This window comes from Amia ocellicauda, chromosome 23, assembly GCF_036373705.1.
Source record: "Amia ocellicauda isolate fAmiCal2 chromosome 23, fAmiCal2.hap1, whole genome shotgun sequence".
Lineage (NCBI taxonomy): Eukaryota > Metazoa > Chordata > Actinopteri > Amiiformes > Amiidae > Amia > Amia ocellicauda.
In genome coordinates this window covers 6,917,231-6,936,415 of record NC_089872.1, presented here as the reverse complement: position 1 = coordinate 6,936,415, position 19,185 = coordinate 6,917,231, and the positions used below count along the sequence as shown (strand labels likewise).

The 19,185-nt window shown below is 40.0% G+C and overlaps 1 protein-coding gene across 2 annotated transcripts in view; it reads left to right on the top strand.

Annotated features, from left to right (window-relative positions):
• The window catches only part of sptbn1 (spectrin, beta, non-erythrocytic 1), a 103,697-nt gene extending 96,338 nt beyond the window's left edge, over window positions 1-7,359 (top strand). For both annotated transcript variants that reach the window (XM_066697215.1, XM_066697216.1), the window contains 4 exons: window positions 3,725-3,954; window positions 4,438-4,611; window positions 4,798-4,840; window positions 5,858-7,359. In XM_066697215.1, coding sequence (XP_066553312.1) covers window positions 3,725-3,954; window positions 4,438-4,611; window positions 4,798-4,840; window positions 5,858-6,073 — 663 coding nt within the window. In that variant the 3' untranslated portion in view covers window positions 6,074-7,359. The remainder of the gene's footprint in view (window positions 1-3,724; window positions 3,955-4,437; window positions 4,612-4,797; window positions 4,841-5,857) is intronic.
• The last annotated feature ends 11,826 nt before the right edge of the window (window positions 7,360-19,185 follow it).

Here is a 19,185-nt window from a genome sequence, read left to right as displayed (position 1 = left end):
CCATTTAATGTATTAAATCCACATTTAGTGGAATGTTAATTACTAATATGAAGAAAATATAATATACATATATAATTTTACCAAAATCAAATAATTGATCAAATATTTTAGCCTATTAACCTATTTTTGGTGTGACTCATTTTGTTCATGTCAAACCCTATGGTGATTTGATCATTTTAGTCAGTCAAAGTTTAAATCTGCTACCTATAAGTTATTTCATCGCACATTATACTGATTTTTAACATAGCGTATTGTGTGTGATCATACCGATTGCTGTTACTTGGCCACTGTGGTGTAAATCAATGCTTTCTAATTGTATTGTGGGGAGTTTTGGTGGGAATGCTAATTGGGATGACAGAGGGCTCTGAAGCCCATTGATGGTGCATTGAAACCTGTGTAACACTAAAGTATTCCCTAAGCAATTTAAGCAATATTTTTTATCACAAAATGCTTAGATTTACACTATCACTTCAGAAATGCAGATATAACTGCACTTAATGTGGGGGGGGGAAAGTTTTCAGTTACACTAAGAACTGTTGAGTAAGAACTGACTTGGTAGCCTACAAAACAAGTCAAGAATGACAGAGCAGGAAGATGCACATTTTAGTAAACTGCTCCTTTCCACAATCACTCTTTAGATGATTAAATCTGATTTTGTTTCTATGTACCCATACCTATCCTGCGTCATTTGTATTATTTTCCTTTTTAAAGTGAAGAATAAGTTTTAGTTACTCCATTATAATACAACCATTTATTTATTTCCTTGTTTCAAGTAATCTCTGTAATACATTGCATTCAGTTCCATTTGTTTTATGTGCATTTAAAAAAAAAAAAAAAGTGTGCATCCTGCAGTGAATGTGCTTTTGTTTTTTGTCCCCCCCCTCCCCTATTCAGTGTCACCAAGGTTTTGTTGCATGTAGTCGCACTTGAATCATTTCAAAGAAGCATTCACTTACTAAAACAACAGGAAAAAAAGAAACTTGCACAGAAATAAATGAACAGCAATCAATCTCACTGTATGTCCATCTGTTTTTGTTGTACTGTGTCGCTTTGCACAAATAACAGTTCGTCTTTTTGTCCATGAGTGTCTGTTGTTCTGTTTTGCATGCTGTAAGCACCTCGCTAATTAAAGTATTGTTTTATTTTTTAAATGTGATTTAACCTTTTTCATGTGATGCCCAGGTCATCTTCTTCCCTTTTTTTTTTTTTTAAATCCACCTCACGCAGCCTTCATTTGTTCCAGCAGTAAAGTTTGTCAGCATTTGTCTACTCACTGTTGTTCAAAAGGTTTCAAATAGTCAAGCTTGGGCATGGCATTTTTGGAAGTTGCCAACATTTGCAGCCAAGGTCAGGTGCATCAGCCAAGGCCAAGAAGGTGTATTACTAGCAGTGATGTATTTTCACATTAAAAAATATATATTTTTTTAATCTTTAACAGCTGCAAAGGTTTGCCATTTTCCCCTGCGGACACATTGTTGTTATTTATGCCTGATAGAAGTGGCGTACACAATTGTACGCACAGTGAATGAAGGTTACTAATATTGAAACACACCCAAATGAATTAATACAAAAAAATAAGATGTTACCTTTAAAAGCTTTTGACATTAAACAGCTAAGTTTCTTAGAAGAATTCTAAGCAAGGAATCACCTTGGGAGATTTGGGTGCATAGTCTTAAATGTTAATTTGCCAGTGTGAAACCGTAAATACGCCAAAAAAAAAAAGCTCCCGAAATGTCATTAGGTAAAGTTGGCAGGTCTGAATAATGAAGTCCTGAGAGAGTGCAGTGTGAGCCCTGGCCTCTGGCTTCAAGGATTACTCTGCAGCATCAGTTATAATTTGGAAACCGTGCCTCTGTATCTAGAGATGCCTTGGTCTCCGATGGTGCCCATCTGTAATGCAAAGAGTAGTGGCTTCGATAATCATACTAGAATGTGACCTGCTCTCACATTGTAGCTTCTGTAACTTGCTACCTCAAGCAGCGGTTGGCATTTTAACCCTGATGTGTGTGTAGGCCTGTGGAGCTGTTCCCTAGATACTGTTACTATGACAAAAATGAAAGACTAATAGAGATACAGGAACAAAATACAGGAACTCTGGAGCCTTATTCCAGAAGCCCAAAAAGCCATGAGGATTCTAATGTTGTAAGCTTCGTTGTATGAGTGGCTACTGAAGACTTCTACATCCTTGACCGATGAGCGGTGTCTGAAAGTTTGAGGGCACTCTAGGCCCAAATGAACACAATGCAGCCTGACAACAACGCAGTCCACAAAGCGCAAGATTGGCCAAGCCCCCCCCTCGGTGGGGTCTTTGTACTGGGGTAATTAGCTGTGTTAGACTGGAGTGGCTGTGGTGTCTTAAAAACCTTTTCTTTTCTTTTTTTCTGTATCAGAAAAAAAATGCATTTCCTTTTAATTTCCAAATAATTAATCGATTAATAATAATGTTTAATAATGAGTCTTTCCACAAGCAATTTGTGTAAATTGTTTGCTTTTTGGGACCCCCACTCCCCCACTGGCTTTCTCTTTATTGTATCGATCTGGTTTCTTTGGTACGGTGTTGGTGGAAGTCGATGCATGTTTTAATTTTGTGTGTTTTAATTTTTGCATGTTTTTGATGTTCTCCCTTTCACCACAATAAGGTTTTTTTGTTTCCTCCTTTTTCTTTAATCAGCCTTAAATGTCCGTGGATATATCCCTTAGCCATCCATGTAAATTTAATATGAGACTAATATATTGACACTGATTCCCAAAAGCTTTTTATGCCATTGCAAAACAGGAGCCCTTATTTAGTAATAAACATAAAATAGCCATAAACTGTTATTGCTGTTTGTGTTTCCATTTTAATCATCACTACAGAGTCAAGCTTCACATTTGCAATGGACTAAAAGTTTTGACACCACATGAATCTTTTTCAGATATTGATATACACATTATACTCATTTTAATACTTTAAATCATTGAACAATAGAACTGAGGATCCCCATGCCAATGTGTGGGATGCGGCAGTTCTAGAGTTCAGTCTGAGTGATTCTCTTGTTGTTGGGACTGAGGTGTAATTGTTAAATATATGAAAGATTTAACAATTAGAGGCTGCTGTACTGGCATCATGATAGAATATTTGTACCCAGTATCGAACATCAGAGGTAGGGTGGGGCTGTCTCAGCTCATTGTGGTCCTACCGCCTTTTGCAGCAATATTGTCACAAATATGCATTGCATTCGATTTAGTGCTATATAATCGATTTTTTTGCTTTTTGATTGACAACTTAATGTTCTAAAGGGGAACATTGACACTGTACTGCCAGGCAAAGTGTGTTCCCGATTTGTTTTATTCCTGCTGCTGTAGAAACATATGAAACTAGTTTTGCGAAGTTGATATGGCATACCTGTACATTCATCAGGAGAAAGTGTTCAAATTGATACTAGATTTGATTAATACTGTGTACAGTTTGACAAGATGGGATGCTTGTGTACATGTGCTGTGTATGTGGACACACGTGTATCCCTCCGTCAACAATTGTCCCCTTTAGACATTGTTTTTTTATCCAGATACGGTAGAAATATCTAAACGTATGATCGTAACTTGGCTTTCTTTCCACCAAATGTTTATACACAGCCTCTGATCCTGTTGCGCATGAACCTGTTGAATGAGATTGTATGCGTGTGTGAGGTGGATGCCACTCTCTCGTACTGAGACTCTCTCTCTGTGGGGTTGTGACCTGCAGGGCACGGACGCCGTGGACGGAGGCGAGATCGTGAACGGAGTGGCTGACCAGAGGACCAGCTCCAAGGAGCCCAGTCCCATCCCCTCCCCCACGTCTGACCGCAAGGGCAAGGCCTCCACCCAGGCCTCCACCCTGCCCACCAAGTCCCAGGATTCCCCGTCCGCCCAGATGGAGGGCTTCCTGCACCGCAAGCACGAGTGGGAAGGACACAACAAGAAGGCGTCCAGCAGGTACACTGCTCTCTCCACAGGACTTGGTATTGAGCACTAGTAACTCATACCCACACCCATATTTTCACAAGACAAACATTTAGCAAAATAGTGAAGCACTTGTTAGTGGTTGGCCGTTTGATATCAGTGTTTGAAAATGAAACTGAATTGTGTGATTCATGTATATTTCTGTTCATATAATTTCCCACATTTGCCCAACATTTTTAGTTTGTTGGTGACACACCCACACTTCCAACTGAAGGAATTGAAGAGTTTTGTGGGTGTTTAGTTTCAGTTTGAATGTGTTCTTTGCATTTGCATAATAGACGTTCATAAACTACTTCCAAGAGCTCAAACAAAACTTAATTCTGAGAAAACATTAGGTGGGGCAGTAGATTGAGATTGCACTGATGTCCACCTCACACTTTGTCTGCTCTGTTATCATAGCAGTTAAAGTGGCTTTCCTGGTGTTCTAATGAGTGGTTTTGCTGCTTTCTGTTTCAGATCCTGGCATAATGTGTATTGTGTTATTAACAACCAAGAAATGGGCTTCTATAAAGACAATAAGAACGCCAGTCAGGGCATCCCGTACCACAACGAGATCCCCATCAGCCTGAAGGACGCGGTGTGTGAGGTGGCTGTGGACTACAAAAAGAAGAAACACGTCTTTAAGCTGAGGTAAAGATCCCCACACTGACAGAGGCACTGTATTCCTCCATGTATTCCTCCAACAGCGCTGAGTTGCCATGACTTACTGGTGCTATACTGTAAAACGCATGACTTTGCCAACATAGTAAAGCGCTACGGTAGGAGTAGATTGTTTATCAGAAAGTCTTTAATGGTTCTTCTCTCCTTGTTTTGCAGAGTCACTGATGGGAACGAGTATCTGTTCCAAGCCAAAGATGATGTAAGTTCTTTACAGGTGTTTGAGAGACGCATAACTGTGACGAGGGGGCAGTACATTAGGCTTGTCTCGGTCACAATTCAGAAAGTAACCCAAGGGGTACCTGGTAGCTCCACAGTTCACCGGGGCATGTTTGTCATTTTGTGTTCTCATAATCGCAGAACCCATTGTATTGCTCAGCGTAGGAGCACTCGCACCCTTAAGACAAACCCCAGTCTCTGTGACTGCTGTCATAGAAACTTCACAACTTCCCCACGTATTATCAGAAACGATTGCTAGTGGCAGCAGGAACAACTAAAGTGTTAGACCAAAAAACAAACTGCAGAACAGATTGAAAAGAAATGTAAAAACTGGAATTGACGCACATTTCTATACATAAAGAAGAATTAACTAAAAAGAACAAATTACATAGGCTACATAGCCAGTCGATCAATATGTTGTTTTTCTACATTCCAGGGTGGTCTGAACTGGTACAGTTTTACTATTGAGTCACTGCAGAAAGCAGACAGACTTTTAAGTCATTCCTGTAGCCATATGTCCTATATTCACCATCAATAAAATGTCAGGAATATTCCCTGGCTCATGCACAGCTTCCCTTTATCCTGTTTCTGTACTGTAACTCACACAGAAATGCATGCATTTCATTTCAATATTGAAGACCTTTTTTTCCAATTGCAGGAACCACATTCACTTTCACTTGATCCTATTAACTGTGTGATCAACTCATAGGACATAGGATCCAAATATGAATTGAAGTACCAGGGAATGCCTTTGCAAGTAAATAAAGTGTTAGAATGGGAGTACAGGGAGTACATTTTTCTTGATCTCAGTTATTCGTCCCCCTAAACAGGTGGGATAACTACATAAAGCAGTTGCCCAAGATTAAAAAACACGTCCAATCCCACAGAATGCTGAGCGCATCTCGCAGGGAAGTGATTACTGCTGTAACGAGACACCCAGGCTGTTTTTGTGGTTTCTCTGCGCTCACTGACTGTTGTGTTTGTGTGCTTGTCTGCTCAGGAGGAAATGAACACGTGGATTCAAGCCATCTCAACAGCGGTGAACTTGGACAAGTCGGAGGTGACGCCCAGCGGTCAGAGCACGCCGGCCTCCAGTCGGGCCCAGACTCTGCCCGCCAGCGTCACCCTGACCACAGAGTCCAGCCCGGGCAAGCGAGAGAAGGACAAGGAGAAGGACAAAGAGAAGAGGTTCAGCCTGTTCAGCAAGAAGAAATAAAAGACCGGCCTCTGCCAACGAGCCACGGCCTCTTCTTTCTTCTCTTCCATCTCCAGTGAAATTCCAGCATGCAAGCTCAGAACCAATACACCACGCTCTGTGCCTAATGTTCTCAGAATTGGTTTTAGACATTAACTTCCGGAAAGTTTTTAAAAACTAAAAACAAAAAAACAAACAAACAAAAGAAGAATTTTAAGCTCTAGGGTGTGAGGTGCGTTGGGCAGCTTCCATCTTAAAAAATAAAAACTTAAAAGACAGGACCAGGTAGACTTTTGTTTTGTTTTGTTGACATTCTTTTTTTATAGTTCTTCTTTCATTCCTTTTTTTTTCCAATTTAATTTTCAGTTTTCCTTTTTCTTTTTTAAATTGTATGTAGTTTTTAGGGTCTGGATATTTAAACATTTCCTCAATTTTGTGAGGCTGTCTTGGAAAACGACTTTCATCCTTTTTGCTGTTTGTATGCAAGGCAGCGGTGCTTCAAAGCGATTCCTTTTGATTCTGCACATATATATAGACAGAACTGTAAAATTCCAATAAAACAACATGTGTCGAACTCCATTTACTAAGGTAGCTATGCTGGGTCTTGACTAATAAACCTTCCATCAACTATAGGCTTCAAGAAGGTATATCTTTGCTAATACTTAGTATAACCATGCATTCATTTGGATACGAAACCATATGTCGGCTATTAACCATACGTGCTGGGCCTCTTATTCAGTGATTGTGACCAGTAAGAATGTTGGATATATACGAAGGACTAGTATACCGAATACAATTTTAAATCTGTAATTTTAAAAAACCTTTTTCCTTATTTCTTTTTTTTGTTTTGTTTCCGTTGTCGTTCTTGAGTTGCATTATAATGTACGTTTCAAATAATTCTAGTACAGAGTATAAGAAAACTAGATGTATAATAAACACTTTAAAGCATTGATGTTAAGTGGAAAAGTGGATAAAAAAAGCATTTACTGGAAAATAAAAAGTATGTTACTCAAAACGGTTGCTTGCTTGTTGGCTATAGCACTGCGTGTTATAATTTTTTGCTACATTATCTTGCTATTTGATACATAGTGTGCATTTCTCTGTCACTGTAACTATTGTAATGAAAATTTTCATCTTATTGCACAATCAAAAAAAAATGACATCATAGGAATGATCTCCTTGCAATGGCTAGGCCTAAAGGCGTGTAGTAAACGGGCCTGGCTTTCAGCTGTATTGATCTGCACCTGTAGACTTTTACCCTCTCTGTTAAATATGTGCGATGTTCATTAAAATGCTTTTAAAAAGTAGTGCCTTTGTAAAATATTGTGTCCTTTGCTTCTGGCTTGATCATTGAAAGGGGCTGAAAATGTATTGTTTTATGGCACACTAATGTTTGCTGTGTCATGAGCAGGGATCCTTGTTTTCTGTGATTAAAAAATATAGAAGTATGAAGTAAAATGTTAAAAATCTACTTCAAGAGGAAAACTTCTCACCGATTGTTTGTGAATTTGGTATGCACTGTAAAGTTTACACAATTAAAATATTAAAACAAACAAAATCTATTGTACCTAAACAAATTTAGTTTCATCCCCATTGTTGCTGTGGCAGATTTCCAATCTTGATTGGAGACTCAGCCTACTGGATGGGCAACCTCCAGGTTTTTAAGAAAAGGATGGCTGACACTGGCTGCACCATGGAGCAAAGCTCAGTCACTGTACAAAATACAGTGGACACAAGACCTTGTGTGGGTCATTAGTACAAAACAAGACAAAATCAGAACACCTGTGGCTTAGGTTTACATACAATACAATATACCTTAACTTTTAATGTACTTTTGTCCAATTTTAATTTTCAGTGGGAAGAGTGGCTCGAGTCACAATTGGGGGACTTCTATCTTCGTGACTTGGCCTCTGCAGTGACGTGGACAGCTGCAGTGCTGTTTGAATGGGGCTTTCCAGATAGTAATACTTTTAATTTAATTCTCAGTTTACAATTCACAGTTTTGCGAAGATATGCCTATTCTTGCCTGAAATGCTGATTTTCATCCACTAAAGTTAATTTTATAAACCATTTTTAATGCAGGGAAAGTTCAACTGTTCATCACTGGTACATTTCTAGCAGCGATAAAGTTTTCTATAATGCATCAATTATAGAGAAATATTTTAGCTCAGGTTTTAGTATGAGAAATGAACATGTGCACTTAATGGGTGTAAGTAACAAGTTTTTGGTTATTAAAGATTTCCTGGCATGTGGAAATCTGAAAAAGAAAAGGGTAGGTTTCTATTGGACATTAATAAACTCTACTGTGCTGTGAAAGAAAACTTGCTCCAGTCTGTTGCTGTGGAGGTGTGTGTTCGCTGTGCTGCGGTACAGGCATCTGGCCTCTAAAAGGAGATTGAAGGCATTTAGGTAGAAATCTTAAGAAGCAATAAGGTAATTTGGGAGGGAAATAATATGCCAGCACCAGGGCAAAAAAATAAACCTAGCGTATATTTTAACTTGAAACGTCAGATGCATTTTTCTGTTCCACCATTCTGCCTGGTTAAAGCACTTGTATAAATGCAAATATAATACCTAATAAAATAAAGGTATAGACTGAAGACAGTTCCCTGGACAGAAATGTTTACTAGCAGGGATTTTAGACAGTGGACACTTAACTCAGATGCATTAAGACAGATACCACATTGCTTTATTAAGACCAGGCTCCAGATGATGGATTATTTAGGAGATTATGGATACCCTGCTGTCACATCTTAATTGACTTCCAAGAAGCTCACCAGGAAAACATCAAGGCGACTGGCAGCTCAGAGCTGAGAGAGAGGTCTTCTAATGAATAAGAGATGACGATCTGTTTATACTGTCTGCCTGGCACCTTCAGCTTTGATTCAACACTGAGAAACACACAGCAGCAAAAAATAATCCTCTAATGTCCTTTTGATATGCAAAAAAGACACTGCAGGTGTGGAGATGAGTGTCTTACATGTCGGTCTGTTCCTTTTCTGTACTTGGGTGCATATGGCTTTTAAACACTGTGTTCCTTATGCATTCATTAATTCATTGCTTTACTCTTGTGCTAAAGGGAAAGGGGGAATCACAGACTGAGGCCCAATGATGTACATGTTCCACACCAAGCTCATCACATTTGAGATTTAGTGACCATGATTCCTACACACAAGGTAGAAGGGAACTGAAGCTTCCAATGGGTGCAGCGTGTGATTGGTGACATTGGACACTCATTGGTCCCATTCTGGTGGCATGAAACACTGTAGTGGAAAGATCTGAACTGAACCTGAGAAAGGAGGAACAGAAGATGGGGATGCTACAATAAACAATGCACATCAAACTGAAACCAAATCCAGGGGAAATAACAAGAGGTTCTGTATTTGACAAATGTATTCTCTATTTTGGCTCTGTAATTTCTCTATTTACATCAGTCCCACACGAATCTACTGTTGCTTGTTTACACCCAACTTCACGGTTGATATATTTCAGCATTTCCTACTGGAGCTATGTTGCAACTTGCAGACAGTAACTAATATATTATGGATCTGTAAAATCAATTATCTGTCCCTTTACTGGGCTGATTTACAGCTAATGCCCAATGACGAGTGGATTATTCTTGATGGGGACAGCTGTCAGACCCTTGAAATGCAGCTGCACTGTCATCCATGACTTGATGTAGCCAGAGGTTTGGCTTATAGAGTCATTCTTGTCTATTATCTGTGTGGTTTCGTTTCTTTTGGCCAACATCTAGGGGCAGGGATCATTTTTGGAATATGTCCCTTTTTATTTTGGACAGTGAGAATCTTTGATCCTTATTCAAGTAAGATCAATCAATTTTAATTGCATATAGTGGAACACCATAGCAAAGCATGTCACAACAGAGAATAAATGCATCGAACAGTGAATACTTCATTTGAATATTGCAGTATTGCTAAAGTACAGTAAAGTGCATTACTTTTCATCACGGATTACAATTTGAGAATTATATTAAGTACATTAAAATAAACAGTCAATTACCCTTGCACTCGACCATTACCATAACCATTACCTTAATTGTTTTTCAGCTGCTATTTACTTATGTCATATTACGTTATATTACATTGCTACAATGTTGTGGCAATGATGTGTGTGAGTGAGGTCCCCATCAAGCACCTCAGGACTAAATGAGGCAGATTTCGTGAAGAGGAAATCATTTCACAGCATTAACGTACAGGTGCTTATGACGTTAATGGCATTTTTAACAACAATTATACAATGCCTGTGCTAGACAGTAGGGTGTCAGATTTTGGATCATGCTGTACATCATCCATGACTTGACCTCAGTTATTCCCATACGATCTGTTAATCCACCCACCTCATTTCAAGTATTGAAGCCAAGTGGCTGCAGGCTCTGTCCACGACTCAAGAATATTCAGAAACTACACTGTCAAGAGATTCTAAGAAGGTGTAGGAAATCTTATTTGTCAGAAATCATTGCTTACATATTTGTTTTATGAAGTGATCTATAGCAGTGGTCTCCAACCCTGTTCCTGGAGAGCCCTTATCCAGCAGGTTTTGGAGATCACCCTTCTATCGCCAATTTTAAAACATCTGAAAGTATTTAATTAGAAACAATTAAGCAGGTTGTGTGGTAAATTCAGTCATTTACAAACCATTGGAGCAATCCTCTGAACACCTTCAGCCTCTTGAGTCAAGAAATCCCTTGGTTGAGTTGCTTAATTGATTAATTACTCCCATGTGTTCCCAGTTTTCAGAAATTGGTGATTTAAGGTGAACTATAAGATTAAGTGGATTGGGGATCCCCAGGACCAGCGTTGGAGACCATTTATCTATAGTGTTCATCTCATAGGTCAATGTGATGGGATAACTTCCTGTTCATTTGGCTAAAAAGGCAAATAAACCATTTATATCAGACAGATTAGTACAACATACCAATTAAGTATTATATATTTAAAAGGACAATGGCAAAATATGACAAAGCAATAGAGAGCTAACGCGTCTGATGCAGCAAACTCTCAGTCCATGTGATATTCCACAAGCATGCAGATTTAAATGGGGTGTGTGTGAAATATTTATACTGCGGTAAATACATAGCCTGCGTAATAAAAATATTTAAAATAATTGTTTTTGCCGTGTTTACCATCTGGACTTGGCAGCAGCAACACTACTGTTACACAAGCAGTGAAAATATATTTATATTCCTCAAAACTTTCCATGAGAATGTCTTGCTCAGTCAGGCTGGTCTTTGACGTCATCTCCGGTGCGGATAAGTCTCTTAAATCGGGATCCAGTTAAACAGACATGTTGAGCCTATATTCGGCTTCGAGGAACGACATAGTCGGATTTAAATGATCGGATTAATTGAATCCGGCTAACTTCTGGTTAGCCTGAATTAGCTGAATCAGGTACGAGGAACGGGGCCCAGCTCAGAAATCCAAAGCGGGCTGGGAAAAAAACAAACAAAAAACACTCACTTAGCGCCAACGTTTTGGACACTAGGGCATCACAGGCTCACCAAGTGGTGACCAAAGGCTGTACCTCGAAGATGTCATCATGGCAGGGTATGTGTCACCAATACGGTTTAAATTTAAATTGAATTTGAGAGTCACCTCACCAAGTAGCCCGGGGCTAAGATTAGTGACGTTGCAAGCCCGGGCTGTATTATGACTATGAGTCAATCAAAAAAAAAAAAAAACAGTTCCATTAAACTGTGTTAAATTTAGGATTTTAAGACGATTAATTTGCCACGTAACAATATTATTCCATCTGAAATGTAAAGATGTAAAAACGGTTCACGAAAGAGAGACAAAAACACCCCCCAGCCTGTTGCTAAACTCTCAATTGCCATTCCGCGCACCTGCGCACAAGTGGCCTGCTTCAATCAAAGGGGTAGGCCCGAGTCCTCAGCTGCAGACTTCAATTAGCCTAATTAACACCACTCGGTCTCTCTCAGCTGTGCTCAGCAATCACTTGAGCCATCATTAGCTCCACTGTAGACTTACAGAGAGGCCTCCGGGGGAGAGAAGGGCCTTTAAAATGATTCCCGATGACTAGGGCAAACCAGGACAGCCTTTTCATGTCGATAGGTATAAAACAATCCACACAGCACCCAGTTCCCTACACTGCGGATATAGCATACAACAGCATAATGCAAAACCATCCTCAAAAAATACACACCGTCAGAAATAACCATGAACCCAAACAACAAAAAACAAATGAAACAAACAAACAAACACAACAATGCAATCCAAGTTAGACACGTACAAAGAAAACAAATACTTCACCTACCACAACAGGCCTACATATATATAGTACGATTTTACAGCAATAATCAATATTAATTATCGTCATGGTTGGTTACATGGTTAAAAAAAAAAAAAGTTATATGTATATGTGATATTACTATTCTTATACCTTTACTAAAAAAATAGACACTGAATAACTTACTAACACTAAAAACTTAAATGGTAAAAATACATATATATTTCTGCCAATAAATAAATAATACGAATAATAATCGTACTAAAGTTCGGTTTACAGGAGGATGAAGGGGAAGACACTTACCGGCCGGGGTTGTGATGCTCGCTGGCCGAAAGAGGGAGCGAGTGCATCATTAAAGTAAGTCCCTCAGCCGCGCACACAGGGCGCTTCTTGTTGCGCAGATTCCCGCAGTTTTGCGCAGATCTGTAGAATCCCACCGATCCTATTGGTGGAGCCGCGCAGAACTGCAGACGGAACGGGACCACACATTTAATGCAGGGACCATGTTATCTACAGAGAAACTCAAATGCATTTTCTCTTAAGAAACTTTTTCAGTGTGCTCAACTTAGGTTTTTAACATTATTCAACACTGTATTTTACAGTATGTTTAACACCTTTTTTAATTATTTCTGCTTGAAGGTGCTAGTATACCATCTAGTGTTCTTGTTCATTGGTAATGGCACACACAAACATAGCGATGAAGAAACTTCAGTTTGGATGCATTTTCTCTCTCTCTCTCTCTCTCTCTCTCTCTCTCTCTCTCTATATATATATATATATATATATATATATATATATTTTTTTTATTATTTTTTTTTTCTGTTTGGTACAACGGTTCTTTCTTAAACATAAACATACAGGATGCAGTTGACAATCTTAATAATAGAGTACTTGCCTTGATCCCAGTATTAGTCCATTTCCCTAATCCCACACTTGGCAAGCTTATACTACATTAATACCCCGTATGAATTGCCTGTCTACATAATGTTGCCTAAGTTAAACCCGTAACACAATGGACAGTAAGCTGCCCTGAGCGCAAGGATAACCCAAGAAAGACTGGTGAGGAGCTGGTTCCCCCTCTGGCACTTTGGATTTGACAGGTTTTGAATGCTGTGGTGTTGGAAAGGGGTCTAGTTTCTGATCTCGCCAGGACTATTGTTGAATACTGTGTGGTAGAGCGACTTAGATGATGCTTGTGCTTCCTGGGTTAGAAAGATATTTATTGATGCTGTAACATATAATTATACTACCTGAAGAGGAGGCAACCATTAGGCCTAGGCTTTGAGCCATGGACCCCCAGAAATGTATTTTTTCCTATAACAAACTGCCTTCTATAGAAGTTTTTGCTATGGGCCCCAAACACGAGAAGAAACAGATGTTCACAAGCACTCGGTGCGTCTGAAGTTTCAAAGTATGCAGTAATGTGATTGCTGCCGTGGATTTGACGGGGCAGAACTGGCCATCTTGTGAAGCGTTGACTGTCTGTATGATAACACACCCCTCATCTCTTCACTCCGGGTGCAGCTCTGTTGCTTCTCTATGAAATCCAAGTAAAGAACGAGCTGACGGACTGCATCCCTGATGTTAACAGTGACGTGTCTTTGGTGTTCCCAGCTAACCGTAGCAACTGTGCGTGACTGGCTTGCAAAGTGGTCACGCTTGCCTGGTGATTATTCCATCAAGATGCATGACTGCTTGAAATTAAAAATGAAATGAAATTCAAAACATTGCTTAACATTGGATGCCCCTGAAAGGCTTCCCGAGCTGTTTTGTTACACTTCACCTGGGAATGGGTTATTTCTCATTTGACTGCCATTCACAAATGGGGAAGATGTTTCTGGATTCAGACTGACTGACACAGTTGTACTTCTCTAGCTGGGAATTTCTCGGGGCGATTTGGTTATTTGCACCATTACCTCTTCAGTATGATTCAAGACCTGAGGGGGTTTGGAGGCTAACGTGGGGGTGCAGGTGCAGGGGCTTGATGTTCTTGTCTGGTTTTTTTTAAGGGGCTACAGGAAAGTCCCACTCAAGCCAACATTGGACATTACTCCACAGATCAATGGCCTTGGTGACTCTCAGCCAAAGAATAAAGATCTCCACAAGTGAGGAATAGATCTCCCTACTGCAGTCAAAAAGCAGGAAGTATGTAGAAATCGTTACAATTAACAGGGGTCTTTTGTCTATGTTGGGTCTATTTGAGTGTATTTAACTATTCCTAGCCCTAGCTGTAACCTCAAACTTAAATTAACCATACGTTTCTGCTCCAGAGCACCCAGGCACGTTGCACTTGCCAACAATGACACTGTGAGCATTTTTTTACATGTATTTTTTTAAACTCATTAACCCAGAAGAAACTGGCAATGAAGCGATGTTCAGAAATGAAGCAGTAGGACTTCATTAAGTGGATTAAGGCTCCATTCACTGATCAGCTAATGTCAAACACAGGTCATCTGGTGAAAAGGCAGCCCAGCTCTGCCACAACATACTGCATACTCTATACACACACATGCAATGATTAATCGGCAGCGAATGTCAAAGTTAAGTGGGTTTCTGTTCCAGTTGCCCATATTGGTCATCAATTACATAAAACTTGTATTTATACATATTATTGATTTTATTATAGATACCATTTGCTATTCTGTGGCATTTATGACTTTTGTATTTCCTGCCTGTGCAATATGGCAGAAGGATGCTCAAGTACACCCTAGCGTTTGTAGCTCAGTGTGGTACATGCCTAATTAAGAGATCTCTCATGTGACATTGCAGGGGTGGCTGGGAATATCCTATCCTTTATTTTATTTTTCCCACACGCTATATACACCGATCAGCCATAACATTATGACCACCTGTCTAATATTGTGTAGGTCCCCCTTTTGCTGCCAAAACAGCCCTGACCCGTTGAGTCATGGACTCCACTAGACCTCTGAAGGTGTGCTGTGGTATCTGGCACCAAGACATCAGCAGCAGATCCTTTAAGTCCTGTATGTTGTGAGGTGGAGCCTCCATGGATCAGACTTGTTTGTCCAGCACATCCCACAGATGCTCGATTGGATTGAGATCTGGGGAATTTGGAGGCCAAGTCAACACCTTGAACTCGTTGTGTTCCTCAAACCATTCCTGAACCATTTTTGCTTTGTGGCAGGGTGCATTATCCTGCTGAAAGAGGCCAATGCCATCAGGGAATACTGTTTCCATGAAAGGGTGTACATGGTCTGCAACAATGCTTAGGTAGGTGGTACGTGTCAAAGTAACATCCACATGAATGGCAGGACCCAAGGTTTCCCAGCAGAACATTGATTGCCCAAAGCACCACACTGCCTCCAGGAAAGTGACGCACAAGCACCCGGCCATCCATGTGATGTAAATGAAAACGTGATTCATCAGGCCAGGCCACCTTCTTCCATTGCTCCGTGGTCTAGTTCTGATGCTCACGTGCCCATTGTAGGCGCTTTCGGCAGTGGATGGGGTCAGCATGGGCACCCTGACTGGTCTGTGGCTACGCAGTCCCATACGCAACAAACTGCGATGCACTGTCTGTTCTGACACCTTTCTATTAGAACCAGCATTAACTTTTTCAGCAATTTGAGCTACAGTAGCTCGTCTGTTGGATCGGACCACACGGGCCAGCCTTCGCTCCCCACCTGCATCAATGAGCCTTGGCCGCACATGACCCTGTCGCCGGTTCACCGCTTTTCCTTCCTTGGACCACTTTTGATAGGTACTGACCACTGCAGACCAGGAACACCCGACAAGAGCTGCAGTTTTGGAGATGCTCTGACCCAGTCGTCTAGCTTTCACAATTTGGCCCTTGTCAAAGTCGCTCAGATCCTTACGCTGCCCATTTTTCCTGCTTCTAACACATCAACTTTGAGTATAAAATATTCACTTGCTGCCTAATATATCCCACCCACTGATAACGAGATTATCAGTGTTATTCACTTCACCTGTCAGTGGTCATAATGTTGTGACTGATTGGTGTATAGTGTCTACTGAATTACTAGAAGACTTGGCATCACACTCTCCATGACAGAATTTGAATATGTTTGTAGAACAGAACATCACCAAAGTCTGTGTTTCTGTCCTGTTCTCACACAGAGATCCGGGCTAAGCAGTGGCCCACGATTGTCGTCAGTGCAAAGTGTGTTTGAGTGATCGCTGCCCAGTGAATCAGCAATTCAGGGCCAGCTGCTCTATTCCCGACAGTAAAAGTGTCACTCATAGAAAGGGCTTGCGTGGTTTCCAGGGAAAGAAGAATCGGGATATAGGTGCAAAAGTCTGGGGGACCCATCATTTATAATCCCTGTGAAAACTGCAATCTAGGTCATGAAATATACATGCCACTAATTGTCTTCATTTTTTCTTCTTCTCTACCTTATAATATATTACTCTGCAGCTAAGTGGAGGCCAAGACAAAGCTGGCAGCTCCTATACCAACACATTCTTCTATTTCATTTCAATTGCCTGCGCTGATAAATGGGCCATTTGTCATGCCAGGTATCATTTCCTAGATGGCTAATGTAAGAGACGGAGGCAAAATAAGTTTGGCTGGGGCACAATCTGGCTGAAAGATGGTTTAATCAAAATGTTTCCTGTTCACCTCCCTGTGCGATCTAAACTCGTTACTTTTCCACTTCGTTATTATTTTGCCTTTTATAAATGAGCATTGCAAAATTTCTTCATATAATGGTACCAGCTGGAAAAGCTGTATGCTGAATTATTCTTCTACCATTTAGGCCTACATTGTGTTTATTTTTTTTATCCACACTTGTAAATCTGTGGCTTAGCCTTCATGTCCTAGCTAGTTTATGTGCATTTCAGCCTTATAGATACACTTGGAGTTTGCGAATATGCTTACCAGAGCACAATGTCACACACTGCCATCAAATCGCAACACTTTCTGAAGTGTTGCTGCCACCATCTGTAGAATACTAAACAAAGCCCGGTATCACGAATTTCTGTCACTGTAAGTATTTTATACTAAAGAAAGTTACATTGCCAAGACAAGACTTTGTTCAATTTGGCTATAGTTTACAGGTGTTTTATTTCTATGTGAGTTTGATAAAATCACACATTTGATATATCAGTTGACAAATCTGCTTCAAATGCTTTGTTTAAGGTACAGTATAGCAGCATTTACATGCAAGATTCAAATGTTCCAAATATCATACTTTTTTAATTAAAATGTCATTACAAAAAACACAATAAATAAATGTGGACACTAAATGAAGGTAAAGAAAAAAACTCACTATTGTAATACATGTTTTCAAATATAATTGTTGAGGACATTGGCAATTTTCAAAGCATAACAGACCTCAGTTTCCCCTGTGCCGTACTCAGAACAGTACGGCAAGCCCATATGGACAAACAAGATAAAACCATGTCTCTTGTAATTCAGCTGTACACTTTTAAGATTAACACTTAAAGCACAAGATTTAGCACGACTGAAACTCCCATGTAATTATGGCCTACAAGCGCATATTTCAAGGTTGCTTGATGAAATGTAAAACAACTCTAACTACGTCACATGGTACGAAACTGGCACAGTGCATAATAAAGATCCAATTATGCTCCACTCTGTGTTTAATTAGATTAACCTTGCTTTAATTAGCACAGCCTGCTGGCCTTTAGTAAGTTTGTTTTACTATAACACTAGGACAGGCAGGGCATACGACAATGTCATTTGATTTGGAGCCAAATAGTGGGAAGGAAATTTTAAATAATGTTTAAATAAACAAGTTGTACAGCATTACATTATTCATTAACTCTGTGACTCTGTAATTCATTTTACAGACATTAATGTAAACATTAGGCAAGTGTCCTTTTGGATAAAGACAAATAGTGTGTTTTCATGACATTTGCAAAACTTGTGTTGGATGTGCATTGATTTAACAATGAAATATGCAGACGGTTTTTAAATTGCACTACTGTCGACTCCTTACTGAACACATGCAGACCTGTCAGCACAGGAAGAAGGAAAGCCTTACAAATGAAGGGCAGAGCAATCCCCTCACACTTTTTCACCACTGAGACCTGCTAGCCTACTTCCAAATTCTCTTAAATGATTAAGTATATATTGAAATCCACCTGTTAACCTACCTGTGATGACAAAATTGGGGGGAAGGGGGTGGAAATGGCCAACCCCCACACATAGCAATTTCTTGACTACAACTAAAGAGTGAAGAAGAGTGTTAAATGAACTCCGTTGTCTTGGTCTGCAGATGTGCCACTGCACTGTGAAGAACATCGACTGGTGAAATCCAAATCGTGAAAGGCGAGATCACAAGTATTTTCTGCTCCAGATCCTGTGTCACTGCGCAGAAAGCCTTACGCAGCTGAGTGAAAAGTTGCTAGTAGGGTTTATTTTCTTCTTTAAATCTAAAACACAGGGCTTCCCAGATTCAAGTGCTTTTTAAGTAATCTTTTCATAGTTCAAATCCAATCTTCAATCCAAAATCCCCAAGTCAAAATGCAGTGACATTTTGCTAATTAAGATTTAGAGTGGCCCCCTGAAACCCATTTATTGCCCAGGCAGCTGGCATTGGCACTATTAATCCCATGCATGATTTGTCAAGTCACTACAGCAGGTCTGGTGGTCTTGCACGCTTTCAGTACACAAGCTATTATAAGGCACCTGAAGGTCCGGAGCATGGCTGGGGCGGAGGAATATTATAAGGAGAAAATTATACTAATTGAGTCTCGTCCACAGAAATGTTGGTTCTGCATTACAAAGGAGAATCGTGAACATTGAGAATCCAAACTCTCCCAATATCAGTGGCATGTCAACCAAAGCACAATGTTATATGAATGTAATTGCATTTCTCCAAAGCTTATTTTTTCCTTTCTCAATCTTTCATTTGTGCTGAATG